The following is a 25,275-nucleotide window of genomic DNA, read 5'->3' on the forward strand; positions in this document are numbered from 1 at the left end:
AATGCCGATTTTGCAGGTTATCAAATACTTTTTCCTCCCCACTGTATATATGTATGTATATTTATATATATGTGTGTGTGTGCGTATGTATACGTATATAGAGAGATCTCTCTCAGCGGCGAAACACTGCTGCTAAATGCATATAGGGGAAACACTGCCATGTATTAATATAATTTACTAATTAAAGGCATTTTCAGACTACAATATTTGTAAAGGGAAAGTCAAATCTAGCAAACAATCCATATTCTGCAATAATTTATCCTTAATTTTACATTTACATTTTAGTCATTTAGCAGACGCTTTTATCCAGAGCGACTTACAGTAGTGAATGCATACATTTCATGCATGTTTTGTACTCGCACTTAATAATGACTATCCGATTTCTTCCTCCCTCTGTTTCCCACTCCTCTGAGCAGGGTGAGCTGACATCTTTTCTGTCCCTCAGTCGTTTCTCAGGCCTCCTCTGTGACAGAATTACTCAATCAGGGCCGAGTCATTGCTCAGCTGGCGCAACAAATGACCCTTTTGTCTTTGTGTGTCTGCTGGTAAAAAAAAGTTGTGCAAATGTTACATACTGTCTCGTCACATTTGTTACATGACATGTATTTTAGTGATTGTGTGTGTGTTTGAGACGTACGCTCCTCGTACGGCTGACTCCAGCACGGGTGCCTCACGCTCGGCCAAGCACACTGTTGTCATCCTGCTCTCGGCCTGCCTGAACGACCTCTGCATCTCCGCTCGGTCGCTTTTTGAGGCGGTTCTTACCCCAACTTGCACACCAACAATGTCACATATATTCAAAAACGTCCATAGCTCTCCGAGATGGGCTACCCCTGCTCTGTTCTGAGCTGGACAGGAAGAACTGGTCTCATATGCACCTTCATATAAGGACCCGGAGGCCATAAATAGTCTCCTGGGGCCTCATTTATCAAAGCTGCGTGCGCACAAAAAATACTCTAAGCCTTGCATGCGTCAGTTTTCCTGCAAAGGTTGGTATTTATTCATTTTGAACTTGATGGGGAAAGTGTGCGTATCTCCACGCCCAGCTCCGGCCATGCGTGGTTGAAGAATTGTATCACAATCAAATATTGTTATTTTTGGATAATGCACAGGAATGATGCACAGGAATTTGATGCACAGGAATTCTAATAATGGTAGGCTAATAAAAACATTAAAACGTAATGATAAAGCAGATTAATTTTCCAGTGGTAAGGGGGTCAGATCACATAGCCTAATATGTTTCTTTTGACTTTTTATATCAGCTTTTGACTGGTTTATTCCCGCTACCCAACAAATACAGTGAGCTACAAAAGTATTGGGACGGTGACACACGTTTTTGCTTTGTACTCTAGCACTTTGGATTTGAAATGATACGATGACTGAGGTTAAAGTACAGACTGTCTGCTTTAATTTGAGGGTATTTTCCATCCATATTGTGTGAACCGTTTATAAATTCCAGCACTTTTTTTTTTTTTTTTTTTTACATAGTCTCCCCATTTTAGGGGAGCAAAAGTTTTGGGACAAATTCACTAATGTGTGTAATAAAGTAGTCAAGTTTAGTATTTGGTCCCATATTCCTAGCATGCAATGTTTACATCAAGCTTGCAACTCTCCAAACTTGTTGGATGCTTTTGCTATTTGTTTAAATTGTGTTTCAGATTATTTTGTGCCCAATAGAAATGAATGGTAAATAATGTATTGTTATTTTGGAAATAAGAATATATGTTTCTAAACACTTCTACATGAATTGTGATAAACGAGTGAAAGTTAGACTCACACATATCATACCCCCAAGACATGCTAACATCTCACCATTATAATAACAGGGGAGGCTAGCTCTTTTGAGGGGGGTGGGATATTTGTGCATCTAACTTTCTCACTTATTATTCACGGTTCATTCAGGATTAGCAATAATCATGGTAACATGCACATTAATGTAGAAGTGTTTAGAAACATTCTATTCTTATTTACAATAAAATGGGGGGACCATATACAAAAAGTGCTGTAATTTGTGAACGGTTCACCCAATATGGATGACAATAGCCTCAATAGCCGACACTCTGCACTTTAACCTCATTATTTGATTTAAAATCCTAACTTTTGGAGTATAGAGCTAAAAGAAAAAATGCTTCACTGTCCCAATAATTAGGAGGGCACTGTATTAGGTTACCATTGCACCATCACTCATTCAAATGCTTGGCATGCTCGAAAGTAAGTGGACCGGTAGCCTTGATGGTATGGCCAAGCTACATTATTGCTGTGAGAGAGGCTATGATGTCATGCTCCTATTTAAACTTGGAGCTGATACCAAGACCAACCTGGTCTCATAGACTAGACGTAACATAGTAAATGCAAATCTGGGACACTCAAATTAGAAAGTTATGTTTGGTATGGTTGCACAAGATAGGTGGTTACTTAAGGCAAAAACGAAGTAGGGTGGTAGGTCAGAGTGGATGGGTGGGCGTATAAAGTGCATGTCAAATCAAAATCAAATCAAATTTATTTATATAGCCTTCGTACATCAGCTGAAATCTCAAAGTGCTGTACAGAAACCCAGCCTAAAACCCCAAACAGCAAGCAAAGCATGTGAAAGAAGCACGGTGGCTAGGAAAAACTCCATAGGAAAAACTCCCTAGAAAGGCCAAAAACCTAGGAAGAAACCTAGAGAGGAACCAGGCTATGAGGGGTGGCCAGTCCTCTTCTGGCTGTGCCGGGTGGATATTATAACAGAACATGGTCAAGATGTTAAAATGTTCATAAATGACCAGCATGGTCAAATAATAATAATCATAGTAGTTGTCGAGGGTGCAACAAGCACGTCAATGAGTCATCATGCCAGGTAGTCCCGAGGCATGGTCCTAGGGCTCAGGTCCTCCGAGAGAAAGAAAGAGAAAGAGAGAATTAGAGAGAGCATATTTAAATTCACACAGGACACCGGATAAGACAAGAGAATACTTCAGATGTAACAGACTGACCCTAGCCCCCCGACACATAACCTACTGCAGCGTAAATACTGGAGGCTGAGACAGGAGGGATCAGAAGACACTGTGGCCCCATCCGATGATGTCAAACAACCCAGTTCGAATCTCATCACGGACAACTTAAGCATTTGAGTTAATTAGCAACTTTTCACCTACTTACTTATTTTGCACCAATTAACATGTTAGCTAACCCTTCCCCTATCCTTAACCATAACCCTTTAACCTATCTCCTAAATGTAACCTTAACTCTTATCCTAGCTAACATTATTCACCTAGCTAGAATTCGTAACATTTAGTACGTTTTTATACATTTTTATAAATTTGCCAATACGTAACAAATCATACGAAATGGTTGATGGACATCCACAAATTAATACACACCATACAAAACGTAACATATCATACTAAATGGAGTGTCTCGGATTTACGGACATAATACGAAATGCTTTGAGACCAGGTTTCCAAGACAGGAGATGGAAACGCAATCATCTATGGATTAATAAAGAATTGAACAAGATTGTCTTTTGCATAGAAGTGTGGGCTGTAGCATTTACTTTTAAATTGTTTGAATAGATAATAAATCACTATAGGTGGCCACGGCATGCATTTCTTGTTTTGAAAAAGTCACTGCAAAAGATTAACCATTCTGGCCACACCTTTACAGTAATGTGATAAAATTTGCTATTGTGATTTCTTTTAGAAACTGACATGGCCCAATTCCAACATTTCCCAATCATAAAACAAATTAGGGTGTTTTTGATACCATAAAACATTGTCAAATCTCAATCCACGGAGGGCTGAGTGTCTGTGGGTTTTTGCTCCTCCCTTGTACTTGATTGAATAATTAAGGTCACTAATTAGCAGTGGTGTAAAGTACTTAAGTATAAATACTTTAAAGTACTACTTAAGTTGTTTTTGGGGTTATCTGTACTTTACTATTTATATTTTAGCTGACTTTTACTTCACTACATTCCTAAAGAAAATAATATACTTTTTACTCCATTCATTTTACCTGACACCCAAAAGTACTTGTTACATTTTGACAGGAAAATGGTCGAATTCACACACTTATCAAGAGAACATACCTGGTCATTCCTACTGCCTCTGATCTGGCACTCACTAAACACAAATGCTTTGTTTGTAAATGATGTGTGAGCGTTGGAGTGTGCCACTGGATATCCGTCAATTAAAAAAAAAAGGTGTGGTCTGATTTGATTAATATAAGAAATGTTGAAATGGTTTTACTTAAGTACATTTGAGCAATTCCATTTACTTTTGATGCTTAAGTATATTTAAAACCAAATACTTTTGGACTTTTACTCGTAGTATTTTACTGGGTGACTTTTACTGGAGTCATTTTCTATTAAGAGATCTTTTACTTTTACTCAAGTATGACAACTGAGTACTTTTTCCACCACTGCTAATTAGTAAAGAACTCCCCTCACCTCTAGAAATGTGTTGTTCCACTAAAGTAGCTAGCAAGTTTAGCAGTTGCCTTGGTAAACGGACTTGCTAGTTTAGTTAACCAAACCGTCAGTTCTAGCTTCCTATTATGAAAATAAAATTCAACATTGCCAATCATGTTTTCAGTTTAACTTTTGCTTTCAAAAGAAGCTCAAACATGTAAGAATGAACTATAGCCATTGAATTCCACTGCCAACATACTGTGTTTTGGGGTAAATGCACGCTCTATAATGCCTTTCAATCCAATCAGAAACGAGTATTCAACAATGCCATGGCATAATTAAGCAATAAGGCACGACGGGGTGTGGTATATGACCAGTATAAAGAGTTTGTGGTCATACGCACAACATTAAAAACATAGGTGCTGGGCTAATAAAGAATACTAGTACAGAACAAGAATGCCCGCATACTGTTAAAGCTCCCAATTCACCGCTTTATTGACAACGTTTCCATCCGAAACGGATCTTTGTCAGGTCAAATACACTGAGTGTTCACATCCCAGAATATACACATTTCACCTCACATGACCATAGCGGACATGACGCACGGTGGGTGCAAAACAAATATTTTTATATCTCTAATTATTAAATAACAATGAGATGGGTGCATGCAATGGTTCCAGAACATACTATATATTTCCAAAATGACCAAGTGGGTTTATTTTTTTATTTCACCTTTATTTAACAAGGTAAGCCAGTTGAGAACAAGTTCTCATTTACAACTGCGACCTGGCCAAGATAAAGCAAAGCAGTGTGACAAAAACACAACACAGAGTTACACATGGGATAAACAAACGTACAGTCAATAACACAATAGAAAAATGTGTATACAAATTATGTAAGGAGGTAAGGCAATAAATAGGCCAATAGTGGCGAAGTAATTCAAATGTAGCAATTCACACTGGAGTGATATGTGCAGAGAAGGATGTGCAAGTAGAAATACTGATGTGCAAAAGAGCATTGATGATGAAGTACCCCTGCTGTGCCCTGGAATAGAACCACGTCATCAATTTAGCGTTTCCAGAGTCAAATATGGCGCAAGAATGGATTATTAGGGCTGACAATCACGTTCTTCTAAAAAAAAAAACACTTTGTCATAATTCGGTGCCATTTCATGGAGGCTCGTCACAACATTATCTCTTTGAGATACATTGGCAGGGAACATGTTAAGACTCCTAAGAGGAGCAGAGATACTGATAATCTATTATTGAGAAGAGAATTGTATTGGATTCACCGTTTGTGTACCATGTCTCCTAGAGGCCTGAACCAAGAGTTTGATATCAGACCATTTCTTTCCTGAATATGTTACTTCACTTTGATTTGTCTTGCCTTCCAGGTTACCCACTTGGTAATTTTGTAAATATATATTATGTTCTTTGTTATTTAATTATTAGAGATATACAAACGTTTTTTGCACACACCGTGTGTCATGTGAGGTGAATATTTTTTTGGGCTGTGAACACTCAGTGTTTGACCTGACGAAGATCCGTTTTGGATCGAAACGGTGTCAATAAAGCGGTGAATTGGGAGCTTTAATTAACAGTATATGGCCAGTATACCACGGTTTAGGGCTGTTCATACGCACAACGCAACACGGAGGCCTTATTTCTAGTATAAACAGGTTACCAATGTAATTAGAGCAGTAAAAATAAATGTTTTATCATACCCGTTGAGGATGCATCGTGGCTCTCGTGCTTAATCTGCCAGTGTGGCTTTTTAAGAACGGCTCACAACAATACTTGAACCTAGTGCACTATTTTTGACTAGGGTTATGGTCAAAAGTCGTGCACTATGTAGGGTTTAGGGTGCCATTTGGGATGTATGCTACTATGTCCTGCATTCTCTGCCCTCTGATTACCTGATGACTGTCAACCAGTATTTTCCTCTCGAGTCATGTCTGAGTGAATTTATCAAATTTACTGTCATCAAATTAGTTGGGACTGATGCTACAAAAATAAATTAGTGCAAGTGTAACGGATGGGGATTTGTAAACTCACTCCTGAGCCTGATGTATCCACTTGTTGCTAATTTGGATCCCTTTTGGTGGCGCAACTGGCTAAGGAAGTTTTAGGAGGGTGGTCAGGTGGGTTTGGATGAAAAGTTCCCAGGTTCTAGTCTCAGTGGGAGAAAGTGGTATGGCTAGCACTGTAACGGCCGCCACAAGCTAAACGCATCCAACTCTTGATAATTCAACATGTCAATGTTTCAAATGTATCTGCTCTTATCGACAATACATTTATCTCAATCAATCCCAGGATGCATTGGAGACGGCAGCAAGGGCAGAGGGCGGTTTGTCCCTGGACGGTGGCGCTCCCTACATGAAAGAGCTGGAGGAGGAAGCAGTGCGGAGCAAATACCAACACAGCGTCGGCGTCCTCAAACCTATCCGATCCACCAGCAAGTAAGCAAGCAGCACCACCACTGTTGGTAAGGCCTATAGTTTTTCCTTGTCAGGCCAAGTGGTCAGGAAAGACCGGGTCCTAGGTATAGGTGCTTTCTCACCTCTATTGAAATAGCCCTTTTTAAATAATATTTATCACACAGTTCTTTACAGTAACCCGGCCTAAACCACCAAAGAGCAAGCAGCAACATGGTGGCAAGGAATAACTAAGCAGGAAATCTTGAGGGAGACTCCTCTTGCTGTACCAGTGTAGACGTTCCTCTCTCTAAATTATCTGTCCCCCACAACTCCACCCCACTCCCCCCACAGGCACGAGCACCCAGTGGACAACGCGGGCCTCTTCTCCTTCATGACATTCAACTGGCTGACCCCGTTGGCCGTGCACGCCCACCGCAAAGGCCAGCTACTGCTGGAGGACGTGTGGTCCGTGTCCCAGTTTGAGAGCTGCGAGGTTAACCACCGCAGGTCAGTACTGATTGCTGCATATACGGGGTCATAAAGGTCACCCTTCCAAGGACAGTTTATTGAAAAATACCAAGATTGTGCTTGGCCTGGGTCTCTGTCTCTGTCTTATTTTTCAACATTATAACTGGTCTTTTTGTTACACCTGAGTTTTGGTCTCAAGGTTTTAGGTCGGAGTTCTCGACAGTTCCAGTTTATGGACAGTGATAATCAGATTGTAGAGGGGGGACAGTTTCAGAGGAAGACAGAGAAAAGGCTGAGACGGGATTCGTACCCATATGTGGTGCCTGACTCCGGCACGACAATTCCAGTCTTGACTCTTAGTAGAAGGAGAATAGAATGAGTGATTGTTGGTCGACTGTGGTTTGATCACCTGTGTGCGCAGGTTGGCCGGGCTGTGGGAGGAGGAGCGCAGGGTGAAAGGGGACGAGGCCTCCCTGTGCGGTGTGGTCTGGGCGTTCTGTCGGACGCGCCTGCTTCTCTCTATCCTCTGCCTCATGGTCACCCAGCTAGCCGGCTTCAGTGGCCCAGTAAGTAACGCCATCTCACCCTCCCCTGGGGAGGCTTTGTCTTTCAGTAGCTCGCTCTTGCTCTCTCTCACTCTCGCTCTCTCAAATGTTATTAGCAGGGTGTGTCAATCCCCTGCCTCTGTCCCCTTCCCTCCATCAAGGCTGAGGCCTACAGGTGAGTGTTACATGTGTTAAGATTCTTCTGTCTCAATGTTAACCCTTTACACTCGTCGTGGGAATTGGCCTATATGGATGGGGCTAAATTGAAATGTTTCTTACAGAAATATGAAAAGCATAAGCATGGTAGCTATTGAAAGGGAAGAGTTTGGACCAAAGTTGAGTACACAATCTTTCACCTGACACAAGACTGAATCCAAACATTACACTGTTGATTTTATATGCATTTTATATTTACTGTATTTTTCACCCATATTTGTTGATAGCGAAGTCTGAAAAAACTCTCGTTACGTTCAGTAACATGATAAGAATATTCATGGGAAAGGTGGGGAAGATGCAACATAAGAAAAACAATTAAAAGGGTGTCTAACTAGTGTTTCCAAGGGGCCACACACCTCTCCAAAGTGGGCAGTTCCTAGATGATTTCAATGCACTTTTATAACTCAAAGAATAGTATTTTTGAGCTTTCCTAGCTGTGCCATTGATGAGCTAGAGCAAGCACACTTACATATATTTTGTATGGAACACAACCCTGCATCCCTGCCATCACACAATTACTGTTGTTTACACAATCCAAATATGGCCCATTTATAAATGGCAATCTGGGTCAGGTGGGCATAATTTGAAAGCTTGTTCTTCTGGCTACATGACTAGCTAAGTTATAAAATAAGATCTTAGTGTTAGGCTTTCGCTAGGCAATTCAGAGAAACAGATGGTCATTTTAGTGTGCATAGAAAGGAGTCAGGAGTGCATCCAGGTGCGTATTCTGCAGTGAATTTTTTCCACAATAGACAAACTTAGGCTCATTCTGTTCAGAACAACCCCATGGTATGACGTCGTGTCATCTTGTAACTGTACATCAAACATAGTAATAAAAACACTATATATGATATGGAAATGTGAAGTGCACATTTGGACTCACGGGTGTTTGGCTTGCTTGTATGACATCACAGCGGTATTTATAATCCTCAGAGTCCTCTTAATTTACAGCATTCACCTCACTCAGACAACCATTTTATTTTATCAAAAGTTGCGTAATTAGCGGGAGGGATGGGGGCAACTTCTTGTCGTGCGCAGTGCTCAAGTTCAGAGAGGCTGTCAGTAAAAACCCATACAGCGTTGGGAAGCGCAGAGCTTGAGCTCTAACGTCATTTATAAACTGGGTGGTTCGAGCCATGAATGCTGATTGGCTGACAGCCGGGGTTTACGGTCTGATATACCACGGCTGTCAGCCAATCAGCATTCAGGGCTCGAACCACCCAGTTTATAAATGACGTTAGGGTTATGACAAAACATTTATTTTTACCGCTCTAATTAACTTGATAACCAGTTTATAATAGCAATAAGGCACCTCGGGAGTTTGTGGTATATGGCCAATATACCACGGCTAAGGGCTGTATCCAGTTACTGTACAGCCACTGCGTTCCAATTTAGGTGCTTAACAGTGTCCAACTCTGCCATTTTCAACCCGTATATGGTTATGAGTGTAAAGGGCTACACTGGGGTCTTACAATTGCCTTACTGACGACTCATTCAAAACAAATGAACTGGATACTGGAGGAGAGTTATTGGATAGGTTATTGTTTTTGTGTTTGTACCAGTCCCACTCAATTCTGTTTCTTTTCGATTCAATGGTGTCATCTTGGATCCATTGTGTGGCTTAAGGAGATGTTATGGAAATTGTGAATCTTTGTTCTTTAGTTACCAGCATTTAGTCAGAAACTGTACTCCTGTCTGTCACCCTCTGGAGGGTCTCTGTGAATAGATAGATGACACTTCTTGCAATTGTCCATCCTACAGCTGTTTTTTAATGTTATTCTGGTGTTTGTAGGCCTCTCCTAGATGAGAACAGGTGCTTTAGAGGGAAGGGTTGTGTTCATTAGGTACCAAATGGAAGAAAACGGACAAACAGGGAGGGACTACCTGGACTTGCCCAATAAGAAATGCTAATTTTAGTTTTCTGTTGCATGTCCTAATGAACACGACCCTGGTGTTAGGGTTAATCAGTCCCATTTTTCCTAGGATAGCCTCTGTCATCCTCCTCTCTTCCACAGGGAACACAGTGAGCCATCTCTACCTCTGTGCTGTGAAGGGTTGAAAAATTCCCTAAACTTCTCCACAATTCCCATGTTTTCCAGAAAATTCTGAACCTGAATTTTCATGAAAACCTAGGAACTTTGGGAAAGTTTCAGGAATTTTGCAACCCAACTACTGTCTCATCTGCTCTTACTATAGCAGCACAGCAACACACCTGTGTCTCTCACCCAGGTTAAATCAACCCAGCTAGCACAGAATGTTCCTGTAACGCTTCCTCGTGGTTCTCCTTTGGTAATTAGACAAATAATTTGCCTACAACGTTTTGGTAACGTTATGTTGGTTCAGGAACCTTCCCACAACCTCATTTTTTTCCTTCCTAGAACGTAAGCCAAAATTTGTTAGCTGGGAAGATAATATGGATGGGCAGTTAGGGGTGGGGTGAGGGCATGGCATACAAGTGTTTGTGCTCACTGCTCCCCCCATGCAAGGTGGCGTGTGACAGAGGCTGTTCTTCAGATTCCACAGGGTGTCCGTTTAAACCCCTCGGCGAGAAATAGAGAATGAAGCGGGCAGAGACCCTGGGGGAAGAAAGCCGGAGAGGTAAGGGCATGTTTCTCATGCAGGGATGGATCAAAAGTTATTTCTCTGAAACGCTTTTGTCTCTCGCTCTCTCTTGCTCACTCTCCCTCCCCCCTCTCTCTCTCTCTCTCTCTCTCACTCATAAAAATCTCTTCATAAAAATAATTGATAGGTTACCACAATGCACAGTAAAATGCTGTTCGATGTTGTTAACATTGCTTTTATTTTGATGTTTATTTCCAATGTCCAATGCTGTTTTGTTTTATTGCTATAAAAATCTACTGTTAAACCGAAACTTCCACCCAAATGATCAGTCAGACTTTCATATTAGTGTCTCAGAGAATCGGACCGGTTTTCCCCTTAAATGCGAGGTGTTGTTGGACTGTTTAACCTCTCAGGCTGGGGGGGTGAAAAAAAATACTTGACTTGTATCAACAGACTCTACCTTTTTGGGGCCTCATAATCCCCTCTCACTAAAAGCCTTGTTGGCCTGGTCCGCTGTTGGAACACCATTCCTGTAGGATCAGTGCCAGTGAGGCAGGGCAGAGGGGCTTCGGCCTTCCCCCTCTCTGGATCTTTGGACAATCACCTAAGGGGAGACGCAACTAAATATGAGATGTCACATATCTCAACCCAGAGGACTAGAAACGTAAAAAAAAAAAAAAAAAAGAGGCTAAACCTTACAAAAGACTCTGTTGACCTGAACTTGTGCCTCTAATGTGAATTGCGTTTGTTACTCTTTCCTGTTGCATCTGATCAGCTAATTTTTATTTTTACATGAGTGCTGTTTGTGCAATTTTTAAAAATAGTTTACACATGGTTTCTTTTTGCCTATTTCAATAAAACATGCATTTATCAACAATGTAGGTTTGTTGACACTCCCTGTTTGTGGACTGATTAACTTTAATGTGGAATTGATTGTTGGTACATCGTATGTGTGTGTCAGTATGTGTGTGGGAGATTCAACACTTTTTCCCCCCTATTCGTTATGCTTTGTCGCTGTCCGTCTGTATAGTCTGCTGACGTTAACTTCCAGGCCTTTTAAACATAACTGAATGGCCCCAATACCCGCTGTGATTGTAGGTATAATGTCTGAAGGTATCATCTCTGAATGTTTGAATCCACTTACATGATGATGCAAACAATAGAAAATTATATGTTGGAATGGGATTCTGTGTCTCTGTGCCAAAAAAACAGCAGTGTCAGAATCTTTCACTGTTTCTCTCGTTCTCTTTTAAAGGATCTTATCAAAATCTTAGCAAAAGGCCAACAGAGGTAAAGGGTGAGAGCTGAAACAAAAGAAAAATCGTATTCTATCTCAAATCAGTAGAGCCTGTTCAGTTTCCCTCTTCAGATGATTATCGGTAGTCATGGCATGACGGCTTTTAGCTAGTCTTGATTTAGTAGATGTCCATGATAATGACTGCAGTGGTGGTGATGTAGATGTCTCTTGGACATGGTGCTGCTGTCAGTCATGTGCTCTTATCTTTCCCTCCTCATCCCCGTCCTCTCCTGCCCTCTCTTCTCCTGCTAGGCCTTTGTGGTGAAGCGGCTGTTGGAGTACACAGAGCAGGCGGAGCCCGACCTGCCCTACGGCCTGCTGCTGGTCGTGGGGCTGCTGTGCACCGAGCTGGTCCGCTCCTGGTCACTGGCGCTCACCTGGGCCCTCAACTACCGCACAGGCACCCGCCTGCGGGGAGCCATCCTCACCATGGCCTTCCACAAGATCCTGCGGCTCCGCAGCATCCGAGACAAATCCATGGGACAGGTTAGATCACCAGACAGAGCGTTCACGCAAATGTTTTTTCTTTAAGAGAACTGGGCAGGTGAGATGGGGTGGGGGGGAAAGGGGTGAGATAATGGTTGGCCTCACAATAATGCTAGCTCCCATTTAAACTAAAACGTGTTTCGGGTTTTCAGATGTTGCTTATCGTTAGTGTGAATGAGAAAGTGCCAAGCACTCCTTTTATTGCATTCGAGACACACCTTTAATACAATGCTATTGTTGCCAAAACACATGATTTGCAACACAATACATGTGCATGCAGAGTAAGAGATAAAGATGGTGTAGTTCTGTACTGCTGTAAGTGTCTCTCGCTTTCTTTGTTGCTCTCTCTGCAGTTGATCAACATGTGTTCTAACGACGGCCAGCGGATGTTTGAGGCTGCGGCTGTGGGCAGTCTGCTGGCAGGTGGGCCTCTTATTGCTGTGCTGGGGATGGGCTACAACCTGGCTATACTGGGGCCCACCTCCTTACTGGGCTCTGCAGTCTTTATCCTCTTCTACCCTGCTATGGTGAGCAGCCCACATGCCTACATACACTACCAGTCAAAAGTTTGGACACACCTACTCATTCCAGGGTTTTCCTTTATTTTTACTATTTTCTACATTGTAGAATAATAGTGAAGACATCACAACTATGAAATAGCACATATGGAATCATGTAGAAACCAAAAAAGTGTTAAACAAATCAAATACATTTGTATTCTTCAATGTAGCCACCCTTTGCCTTGATGACAGCTTTGCACACTCTTGGCATTTTCTCAGCTTCATGAGGTAATCACCGGGAATGCATTTCAATTAACAGGTGTGCCTTGTTAAAAGTTAAATAGTGGAATTTCTTTCCTCCTTATTTTGTTTGAGCCAATCATTTGTGTTGTGACAAGGTAGGGGTGGTATACAGACAATAGCCCTATTTGGTAAAATACCAAGTCCATATTATGGCAAGAACAGCTCAAATAAAGAGAAACGACAGTCCATCATTACTTTAAGACATCAAGGTCAGTCAATCCAGAACATTTCAAGAACTTTGTGCAGTCGTAAAAACCATCAAGCGCTATGATGAAACTGGCTCTCATGAGGACCGCCTCAGGAAAGGAAGACCCAGAGTTACCTCTGCTGCAGAGGATAGGCTCGTTAGAGTTACCAGAAATAAAATGCTTCACAGAGTTCAAGTAACAGACACATCTCGACATCAATTGTTCTGAGGAGATTGCGTGAATCAGGCCTTCATGGTCGAATTTCTGCACAAGAACTACTACTAAAGGACACCAATAAGAAGAAGAGAATTGCTTTGGCTAAGAAACACGAGCAATGGATATTAGACCGGTGGAAATCTCTCCTTTGATCTGATGAGTCCAAATTTGAGATTTTTGGTTCCATCCGCCGTTTCTTTGTGAGACGCGGAGTAGGTCTACAGATCTCCAAATGTGTGGTTTCCACCATGAGGCATGGAGGAGGTGTGATGATGTGGGGGTGCTTTGCTGGTGACACTGTCTGTAATTTATTTAGAATTCAAGGCACACTTAACCAGCATGGCTACCACAGCATTCTGCAGCGATACGCCATCCCATCTGGTTTGTGCTTAGTGGGACTATAATTTGTTTCTCAACAGGACAATGACCCAACACACCTCCAAGAAGGAGAGTGATGGAGTGCTGCATCAGGTGACCTGGTCTCCACAATCACCCGACCTCAACCCAATTGAGATGGTTTGGGATGAGCTGGACCGCAGAGTGAAGGAACAGCAGCCAAAAAGTGTTCTGCATATGTGGGAACTCCTTCAAGGCTGTTGGAAAAGCGTTCCAGGTGAAGTTGGTTGAGAGAATGCCAAGAGTGTGCAAAGCTGTCATCAAGGCAAAGGGTGGCTACTTTGAAGAATCTCAAATATATTTTGATTTGCATCACACTTTTTTGGTTACTACATGATTCCATATGTGTTATTACATAGTTCTGATGTCTTCACTATTATTCTACAATGTAGAAAATAGTAAAAATAAAGAAAAACCCTTGAATGAGTAGGTGTGTCCAAACTTTTGACTGGTACTCTACATGCATGCAGACTTGGATATAAACAAACAAAAAATCACACACAGAACAGTGAAAAGACATAACCTTTCTCTGTGTTCCCTGCTGCAGATGTTCAGTTCGAGGCTGACTGCCTACTTCAGGAGGAAGGGCATGGCCGTGACGGACCGTCGGGTCCAGAAGATGAACGAGATCCTCAACTACATCAAGTTCATCAAGATGTATGCCTGGGTCAAGGCCTTCTCCCAGGATGTGCGCAGTAAGTGCCGTGTGTGAGATTTAATTGATCAATTAGCTGGTTGATTAATTCCAGACTGAATGACTAGTGGTATTCCATGTAAACTTTTTTGCAGTCATCTGCGCAGAATATCAGATGTGATCTGGTATTTTAATCTCAGGTCAATCTTCTTAGATGAAGACTAGTGACTGACGGACTGGCTGGCTGACTCATTGGGCGCATTCGAGCGGATACGTTTTGTGAAGTCTGTGCCCAACGTTGGTCACCGCCTTGCAAAGTTGTGTTGCATTATGGGGATAAACAATTAGCAAAATGCACCTCTCCTGTCGACTTCCATCTGTAGTCGTATGCATGGGATACGACCATTATTTTACTGACTGACTGATTTATTGTTTGACTGGCTGGCTGGCTCGTTGGATGACTGACTGACTGACTGACTGACTGACTGGCTTATTCATTGGCTGGCTGGTTGGATGACTGACGGACTCATTGTTTGACGGCCTGACGGACTCGTTGTTTGACTGACGACTGGACTGACTCGTTGTTTGACTGACGAACTGACTGACTGAGTCGTTGTTTGACGGACTGACGGACTGACTGACTCGTTGTTTGACTGACGACTGGACTGACTCGTTGTTTGACTGACGAACTGACTGACTGACTCGTTGTTTGACGGACTGACGGACTGACTGACTCGTTGTTTGACTGACTGACTGATGCGTTGTTTGACAGACTGACGGACTGACTGACTCGTTGTTTGACTGACGAACTGACTGACTGACTCGTTGTTTGACTGACGAACTGACTGACTGACTCGTTGTTTGACGGACTGACTGACTCGTTGTTTGACGGACTGACTGACTGACTCGTTGTTTGACTGACGGACTGACTCATTGATTGTCTGACTGACTGATATATTTGCCCCTGCAGGGATTCGAGAAGAGGAGCGCATCATCCTAGAGAGGACTGGCTACTTCCAGAGCATCACAGTAGGCGTGGCTCCCATCGTCGTGGTGATCGCCAGCGTTGCCACGTTCTCCACTCACATGCTGCTGGGCTACGACCTCACCGCCGCTCAGGTAGCTACCAGGTCTCTGGTCCAATCCCAGTCTGCCTCCAAATGGCACCCTCTTCCCTATTTAGAGCACTAGACTTGAGCAGGGCTTTACTATGGTGCGCTAAATAGGGAATAAGGTGCCGTTTGATCCACCCTAGACACTCCAGTAGATCTGAGAGTATTGAATAGGTGTAAGCAACACTCCAACCCTGCCAGTGAAAAGAAAGGCATGTTGAGGCAATGACCATATTGCTTGATACAGCCAACATTTTCACCTCCCAAATACAGCAACATTATGTACAGGCGGGGATGTTTTTTGAATAGTTGGGGGGGGGGGGGGGGTTCTCCAGGACAGGATTTAATGGATGATTTGACTGACAGAAGCCGGTCAACCAGGTCTGCCCTACCGAAACAAATCATGGACGGTGTTGGATCTTTCTTCCCCTCGCAGGCATTTACAGTGGTGACTGTTTTCAATGCCATGACTTTTGCCTTGAAAGTCACCCCTTTCTCTGTCAAGTCCCTGTCAGAAGCATCAGTAGCCATGGAGAGGTTCAAGGTAAGATCTCTCCCTTTTTCTTTCTTTGTCTGTCGCTGTCTTGTTTGCCTGTCGCTGTCTTGTTTGCCTGTTGCTGTCTTATTTGTCTGTCGCTGTCTATTCGGCTGTCACTCTCAGTTCGTCTGCCACCGCCTGTTTGTCTGGCGCTGTCTGTTCATCTGGCTGTGTGTGGTATGTGAGTGGGATGTGTTGGTTCTGCCTGTCGGTCTGGTTGACTCTGTGGAATGTAAGTGGGATGTGTTTGAGTCTGGGTATGTTGGCAGGACAGTGTTTGTCCTGGACCAGGAAGGGGCTGTGTTTCTCCTAATCCCCCTCTCGGTCCTCTGAGAAACACACACACACACCCACATAAATTCAGAATACACATACACAGACACACAGCACTTCAGCACCTTCTGGAACTATGGGCAGGGGGCAATGCGGTGCCAAGCAGCTTTAGATGCAGTGGAATGAAAGAGCTTTACATAAATCAAATAGATAGGTTTGAACCGCTTGAACCTTTACATCAATGACCTTGACATTGTCATCATGACTAGACTCCTACATGCATGTGAGCCTGTACTGTGTGTGTTTGTTCTCTGACACCTCTCTCCTCTCTCCCATGCCTACCAGAGCCTGTTCCTGATGGCGGAGGTGGAGATGATCCGGGACAAGCCCCTGAACCCCCAGGTTGCCGTGGAGATGATGGGCGCCAGCTTAGCTTGGGAGACAGCGGGTCACAGTGCCCAGCCCACACCCCGCGGCACCCCCTCGGTTGGCTCCACCCAGAGGCACAGGCGCCGGAGGCCCGCCCAGGAGGACGAGGCAGGGGAGCAGGCAGGGTGTCTGCTGAAGGTGGGGGAGATCCCTCCCATCCTCTCCGTCAGCCAGCGGCTGCAGAGGACCCTGCACTGCGTGGACCTCACCGTTCGGCAGGTAGCTAACTAGCCATGGGACGGGGGTGTGTGGTTGTGAAAGGACAGAAAACATTTCACGTACAGTAGTAAACAGTGCACACATTCAGTGGTTTGAAGCAGGTGGTGGAGGTCAAAGAATATGGGATGCGTCCTAAATGCTACCCTCTATAGTGCACTTCTTTTGACCAGGGCCAGGGCCCATACAGTAGGTGTGCCATTTGGGATGCATCCCATGTTCAGCAAAAACTCAAATAAGACTGTGGTCTTCGTATCTATGTATGGTTGAAAGGCCAATGGGCTGTACAGTTTGAAGAGTTATTGTGGTTAACTGACCAGGGAAAATTCAGGCCTCTATTTATAGGCTAAAACTAGGGGTAAGAAAACATCATAAACTTGAGTTGGTTTTATTATGCACTATGACTCATCTTTTCACTGCCAATGTGTACATTGTACAACACAAATATCCACCATACTACCCTGTGTCTCCAGGGGAAGCTGACTGGGATCTGTGGAAGCGTGGGCAGTGGGAAGACCTCTCTGATCTCTGCCATCCTTGGACAGGTAAGATACGTCTAACAGGCCTGCTACACTGGGCGTGCCATTTTTGCAGAGCATGAGGCGCTCCTTTTCATTCAAATTAAACCTGGCTGTAAGCAGGACAGTTCCGTGAGAGGCTCGAGCTGCTCAGCATAAAATTACGCCTGAGAGAACTTAATAAAGTGATATGCGCTCTGCTCGAACGGCAAACGATATATGTCCAGTGTAGAAAAATGTACTGTTTTAGCAACAGCCCCCTGTTGTAAGAAATATGGTGTAAACTCTTGGCCCATGAGTACTCCAATTTAATAACAGGCACACACTGCAGCCCCTGTGGCCCTCCCTTACTCTATAGACATCCGTTGACTAAGCTGGATGATGCCCTGGGGCCTGTTGGAGAGGGTGCAACTTTACTGAACGTTATATGTAACTGTGTTATGTAGAACACAAGATTGCCTTGTCAGGTAGAATGGGGAATTGTCGGCTCTATCGTTCACATTTCTATGTGAACGTTTCACTTCACTCAATACAACCCCCCGGGTGTGAATGGTTTTAGGGTGAAGTTACCCCTAGATGCTGATCTGGGGTCAGTTTTGCATTTGCCCCACTAATGATTAAGGTTAAAATTAGTGGAGTGGAAGCTGATCCTAGATCTGTACTTAGGGGCAAACTTCACCGCGGAGCAAGTGAGTGATTGGAGGTTGACCTGTAGTGACCTCTGACCTGTGACCTTTATGACCTTTAGATGACCCTGCTGGAGGGCAAGGTGGCGGTGAACGGGGACTTTGCCTATGTGGCCCAGCAGGCCTGGATCCTCAATGCCACGCTCAGGGACAACATCCTCTTTGGGAAAGAGTACGAGGAGGAAAGGTAACGGAATGAAACTACAGTTTTTTTGGGGGGGGGGGGGGTTTCAAGTATATCTATATTTCATTGAAGTAGGACAGTGAAGAGGAGACCAGAAAGCTTGGTGAGATTGCGAGTCTAAAAGGCAGAGGGTCGGGTTCAAACCCATGCCGACACTGGTAGCCTAGGCTGCCTGTACATGTGTGCTGGGGTCCACAGCACTAACCACTGGAGCACACAGGCCACAGGAATGATACTACTGTGAGAATCGATTGGATTAATGTACATAGTGATTTCTAAGGCGCTCATCCATTACCCAATATAGCTCTGAAGTATAATTCCACTGTGTATTTTCCAGGTTCCAGGCTGTTCTGAGTGCATGCTGTCTGAGACCTGACCTGGCTATCCTGCCCAATGCCGATCTGACTGAGGTGAGCATTATGAATTGTTTATCCACCATGGAAATACTACTTTGGGCTTTATTGTGTCTAGATGAGAAAAAATGGTATAGTCCATACTAAGGCTGTGTGGCAGTCATGACATTTTGTCAGCCGGTAGGTGTCATGCAAATGACTTTTGGTATCACAGTAATTGCTTGTTTAATTAATATAAACACATTTAGCATCTCCAAGCCTCATACAAGCCACTAATGAGGGCCTTTTGGAACATCTATATTTTAAAAAGTCTAATAAATCCATTTAATATACACCATCACAATAAATCCATGAGTTATTTTAGGCAGATCTAAAGAAACATGATGAACAGAATGATGAACAGAATATGACTTGTCTGGCTATGTGCCATGCTGTAGGCTAGTTAATTTAGCAGATAGGATATACTTATAAGTTCATGCCATAATTGTATATTATATGATTTTATAGTAAGAAGAAATAAATAGAAAGGATATTTTCCCATTACGGAGCGACTGTGCAAATGAAGCGGCTATGTTCAGCGTAAAAGTGATCATTTGGAACAGGTCCTATATGCTAGATTTAGAGTTATTTGGCAACTTTAGTGAATTATACAAACATTAGAATGACTTAGAAATCAAAACATATATGGGTCTTTCTATAAACTAGGGCACCAGTGAGGATTTCCTACACTGGCCCACTTGTTACAACTGTTGATAAGTCATTGATAATAATCTGCAAATGTTTTTCATGTCATTACAATAAAATTCACAAGTTGATTTAAAACCTTTGTTTAAGCGTTTATCATGCTTGGTATCTTGATTTGTCCAAAGAGGCAACTCTGGGATGCTGGCCTTCTAGGCAGAGTTACTCTGCCCAGTGTCTGTGTTCTTTTTCCCATCTTAATCTTTTGTTTTTATTGGCCAGAGATATGGCTTTTTCTTTGCAACTCTGCCTAGAAGGCCGGCATCCCGGAGTCGCCTGAGACTGGTGTTTTGCGGGTACTATTTAATGAAGCTGCCAGTTGAGGACTTGTGAGGCGTCTGTTTCTCAAACTAGACACTAATGTACTTGTCCTCTTGCTCAGTTGTGCACCGGGGCCTCACACTCCTCTTTCTATTCTGGTTAGAGCCAGTTTGCGCTGTTCTGTGAAGGGAGTAGTACACAGCGTTGTACGAGAGCTTCAGTTTCTTGGCAATTTCTCGCATGGAATAGCCTTCATTTCTCAGAACAAGAATAGACTGACGGGTTTCAGAAGAAAGGTCTTTGTTTCTGCACATTTTGGGCCTGTAATCGAACCCACAAATGCTGATGCTCCAGATACTCAACTAGTGTAAAGAAGGCCAGTTTTATTGCTTCTTTAATCAGCACACATTTTCAGGTGTGCTAGCATAATTGCAAAAGGGTTTTCTAATGATCAATTCGCCTTTTTAAAATTATAAACACGTGGAATTTTACTGCGGTCATGACTCATGTGGCTGGTGTGGCGGTAATACTATCACCGCAACAGCCCTAGTCCGCACTTAAAAATGTCACATAAAATGTGTTGTTTTTCACTGCATCTGGATAGCATACACATGTGTTTTGGCTTAACAGCGTTCAGTGTGTAGGTTCAACATTTAAACAGCATTTATATGGCACACAAGTGAGCAACAGGTGCTTCAATCAATGTTGCAGCCAATCAGGGATGTTGGCTGTACTCAATATTGTTTTTAAAGGATGTAATATTATCTTCAACTGGAGCATCTTCATAAGGGCATAATGGGACAAGAATCTGGCCCTGGCATTTTATCCACAACATCACTGAGCACGCTGCCAAATCACCCCCCATACACACACCCATTCCCCACACATATACCCTACACCCAGACCCAAGACAACCCTACTTACACAGGCACAAAACACACACACACATATATATATATATATATATATATATATATATATATATATTGACTCTACACACATTCACTCTTTCACACTCTTCACATATGCTGCTGCCACTCTGTTTATTATCTACCCTGATTGCCTAGTCACTTTTACCCCTACCTACATGTACATATTACCTCAACTATCTCGTACACCTGCACATTGACTCGGTACCACAACTCCTTGTATATAGCCTCCTTATTGTTATTTTATTGTGTTACTATTTCCTTTTTATACTGAACAAAAATATAAATGCAACTTGCAACAATTTCAAAGATTTTACTGAATTACAGGTCATACAAGAAAATCAACCAATTGAAATGAATTAATTAGCCTCTAATCTATGGATTTCACATGACTGGGAATACAGATATGCATCTGTTGGTCACAGATACCTTAAAAAAAGGTAGGGGCATGGATCCAGTGGTGGAAGAAGTACCCTATTGTCAAAAGTAAAGTAAAGATACTTTAATAGAAAAATTACTCCAGTAAAAGTGAAAGTCACCCAGTAAAATACTACTTGAGTAAAAGTCTAAAAGTATTTGGTTTTAAATATACTTAAGTATCAAAAGTAAATGTAATTGCTAAAATGTACTTAATAAGCATCAAAAGTAAAAGTACAAGTATAAATAATTTCAAATTCCTTATATTAAGCAAAGCAGATGGACACATTTTCTAGTTTTTTTATTTATTTACGGATAGCCATTTACAAATGAAGCATGTGTTTAGTAAGTCCGCCAGATCAGAGGCAGTAGGGATGACCAGGGATGTTCTCTTGATAAGTGTGTGAATCAGACCATTTCCCTGTCCTGATAAGCATTCAAAATGTAACTAGTACTTTTGGGTGTCGGGAAAATGTATGGCGTTAAAAGTACATACTTCACCACATTCCTGAAGAAAATTAAGAGTAAAAGTTGTCAAAAATATTAATAGTAAAGTCAAGTACAGATTACCCCAAAAAACTACTTAAGGTAGTACTTTCAAGTATTTTTACTTAAGTACTTTACACCACTGCATGGATCAGAGAACTAGTCATCTGGTGTAACCAAGATGTGTTGAGCTCATGCAGCGTGACATCTCCTTCACATAGAGTTGATCAGGCTGTTGTTGATTGTGGAATGGTGTCCCACTACTCTTCAATGGCTGTGCGAAGTTGCTAGATATTGTCGGGAACTGTAACACGCTGTCGTACACGTCGATCCAGAGCATCCCTAACATGCCTAATGGATGACATGTCTGAGTATGCAGGCCATGGAAGAACTGGGCCGTTTTCAGCTTCCAGGAATTGTGTACAGATCCTTGCGACATGGACAAATAGCCTCAGTATCTCGTCACCGTATCACTGTGCATTCAAATTGCTATTGATAAAATGCAATTGTGTTCGTGGTCCATAGCTTATGCCTGCCCATACCATAATCCCACCTCCACCATGGGGCACTCTGATCATAATGTTGACATCAGCAAACCGCTTGACCACATGACGCCATACACGTGGTCTGCGGTTCTGAGGCCTGTTATACTTACTGCCAAATTCTCTAAGATGATGTTGAAGGCGGCTTATGGTAGAGAAATTAACATTAAATTCTCTGCCAACAGCTCTGGTGTACATTCCTGCAGTCAGCATGCCCATTGCACACTCCCCTAAAAGATCTGTGGCATTTGCACATTTTAGAGTGTTTTTTTATTGTCCCCAGCACAAAGTGCACCTGTGTAATGATCATGCTGTTTAATCAGCTTCTTGAAATCCAACACCTGTCAAGTGGCTGGATTATCTTGGCATGGGAGAAATGCTCAGGGACGTAAACAAATTTGTGCACAACATTTTAGCAAAATTAGCTTTTTTTGTGCATATGGAACATTTCCGGGATATTTTATTTCAGCTCATGAAACATGGGACCATTGTTTGGAAGGCCTCTTAAGTAAGCATTTCATGGTGAAGTGTACACCTGTTGTATTTGGCGCACATAAGAAATAACATTTTAATTGACTTGACTACATCTTTATGTGCACTAACTAATATCATAGGCTAATTAGGTCGGGGTTCATCACCCAAGGAAGTGAAAACTAAAAACATTAACTAGATAGCTAACTCCTTAATAATACCCACTGCTGGTAGTGGTCACGCGTTCATCCATCATTACATTTGTGGTCTGAAAAAAACTTTGCAGTTGAAGATTACTACCCATGACACCTATAGGTCTATGCCCTCGCAATGGCCTTTGCGTGTTTCTTGTGAGCGCCGCTCCATATCTCAAAGCCATATCAAATATCTTTGTTGTAAAATAGTAGCTGCTGAGAAAAATATATATCTACAGCAGGCCCCAGCAAAACCGGCACAGGGGTAGGGCACCATCTTTCATTACAGCAATCATGTGTGACCAAATCATGGTTTTAGCTGCCCAAACAATGGTACGATTTGAGTGAGGTGACAATGTAGAATGTGCTTTTTCTAAGTTCATAGGCACCCTTTCCGTTTTTTTACGGTCCATGATCTTGGCTGTCTAACTGATTAGAGTCGGAGCAGGTCTTTTTGCTGATGCCGTGTTTGACTTTGAAATTGACTTTGTGTGAGCTCAGCCTATCAGAAGACCGGGATGGCCCATCTTGGTAGGTGGGCTGGGTGTTGCCTACTGATCAGCCAAAGGCTCATTATAGATTAGTATAACAGAGAAATTGAGCAACAAATTGGAAAACAGATCTTGACACACTGCTTACTTAACCCGGAAGCCAGCCGTACCAATGTGTCGTAGGAAACACCATACAACTGGCGACTGATGTCTGCGTGCAAGCGGCCCGGCCGCCACAAGGAGTTGCTAGTGTGATGGGACAAGGAAATCCCAGCCGGCCAAACCCTCCCCTAACCCGGACGATGCTGGGCCAATTGTGCGCCGCCTCATGGGTCTCCCGGTCGTGGCCGGCTGCGACACAGCCCAAGATCGAACCCGGATCTGTAGTGATAATTCTAGCACTGCAATGCAGTGCCTTAGACTGCTGCGCAGTCTAAGGCATTTTGAACCATTTTTAACCAATCCACCCCTGCACCATTTTTAACCAATCCACCCCTGCACCTTCATATGTATTGTTATTATATTAATCGCTCAATGAGTCCGTTATGTCTCCTCAGATCGGAGAGCGTGGCGCCAACCTGAGTGGCGGGCAACGCCAGCGGATCAGCCTGGCGCGTGCCCTGTACAGTGACCGAGCCATCTACATCCTGGACGACCCGCTCAGTGCACTGGATGCCCACGTGGGCAACCACATCTTCAACAACGCCATCAAGAAGCAGCTCCGCCACAAGACCATCGTCTTCGTCACTCACCAGCTGCAGGTGAATACTTAATACATTTTATATTGTTTGCAAAGCACTACATAAGATTCATAAGCAGAAGGTCTAGATAAGCTACATAAGGTCTTGTATTAACCTTAAGAAGCAATTATTTGCTATATAATTGTTTGGTAGGACTTCTCTCATGGATAGGTTGGGCCCCACCTTCACTTATGACGTTCAGGGAGGGGGAATTAAATCTCTGTGTGTGTGTGTGTGTGTGTGTGTGTGTGTGTAGTACCTTGTGGACTGCGATGATGTCATCTTCATGAGGGAGGGCAGCATCACGGAGCAGGGCAGCCATGAGGACCTGATGCGTCTCAATAGAGACTACGCAGCAATGTTCAACAATCTACAGCTGGGAGAGACACCCTTCGTGGAGGTCAGAGGGACAGTGTGTGTGTGTGTGTGTATAGACTGTTATGCTAAAAAGAATGTCCACCACTGATGTCTTGTTTAAATTTAGTTTGCATATGTCATGTATATTGAGTGTGGTCTATATTGTGGTTGTATTGTGGTTCACGTTACTTGTAACATGTCATTGTTCCTCAAAAGGTGCCATCTAACAAGTCTGGGAACTCCTTAAAGAAACCCTCAGAGAACACAAAGTCTGGATCTGTAAAGAAGGACAAGCCTGTTAGCAAAGACAACGGTACGGAACCATTGTACTAGCCACAGAGTGTGTGCGTGCATATGTGTACATGCATGCAGACTACTGGTGTGTGTGTGTATGCTCGTGCTTCAGGGATGTGTGGGGCTGTATCTCAAATGTTTTAATTGGCTTCCTGTCCTCAGCTCCTTTCCCTCAGTCATGACCACAAAGTACTTGATGAATGAGAGTCATGTGGTGGAATGTTATCCATCCTTTATACCTTCTAGTTCTTTAGTAGAAAAGGAGAATGTTAAGGAGTATTGAGACAGAGGACAATGCATTATGTCTGCAAAACCGTCCTCACAAAGCCACGAGCAAAGTTGACCTAAATAACCATCACACTTGTTATACACAAGACAGCATTTAATACACAACTTGTTTATTATGTAAATAATTGTCATCCTGTCATG

The 25,275-nt window shown here is 42.9% G+C and overlaps 1 protein-coding gene across 4 annotated transcripts in view; it reads left to right on the plus strand.

The window, feature by feature from the left end:
- The window catches only part of LOC115162873 (multidrug resistance-associated protein 5), a 64,143-nt gene that overhangs the window by 16,432 nt on the left and 22,436 nt on the right, over positions 1 to 25,275 (plus strand). For 3 of the 4 annotated variants that reach the window (XM_029714346.1, XM_029714345.1, XM_029714344.1), the window contains 15 exons: positions 6,700 to 6,845; positions 7,155 to 7,310; positions 7,693 to 7,837; positions 12,144 to 12,377; positions 12,731 to 12,904; positions 14,528 to 14,675; positions 15,585 to 15,733; positions 16,163 to 16,270; positions 16,883 to 17,185; positions 17,656 to 17,727; positions 18,449 to 18,573; positions 18,908 to 18,980; positions 24,013 to 24,216; positions 24,452 to 24,595; positions 24,769 to 24,865. In XM_029714346.1, the coding sequence (XP_029570206.1) occupies positions 6,700 to 6,845; positions 7,155 to 7,310; positions 7,693 to 7,837; positions 12,144 to 12,377; positions 12,731 to 12,904; positions 14,528 to 14,675; positions 15,585 to 15,733; positions 16,163 to 16,270; positions 16,883 to 17,185; positions 17,656 to 17,727; positions 18,449 to 18,573; positions 18,908 to 18,980; positions 24,013 to 24,216; positions 24,452 to 24,595; positions 24,769 to 24,865 (2,278 nt within the window). Of the gene's footprint in view, positions 1 to 6,699; positions 6,846 to 7,154; positions 7,311 to 7,692; positions 7,838 to 12,143; positions 12,378 to 12,730; positions 12,905 to 14,175; positions 14,198 to 14,527; positions 14,676 to 15,584; positions 15,734 to 16,162; positions 16,271 to 16,882; positions 17,186 to 17,655; positions 17,728 to 18,448; positions 18,574 to 18,907; positions 18,981 to 24,012; positions 24,217 to 24,451; positions 24,596 to 24,768; positions 24,866 to 25,275 lie in introns of those variants that run through there. The other variant, XM_029714347.1, reaches the window with a different exon arrangement.

This window comes from Salmo trutta, chromosome 26, assembly GCF_901001165.1.
Source record: "Salmo trutta chromosome 26, fSalTru1.1, whole genome shotgun sequence".
Taxonomy (NCBI): Eukaryota; Metazoa; Chordata; class Actinopteri; order Salmoniformes; family Salmonidae; genus Salmo; species Salmo trutta.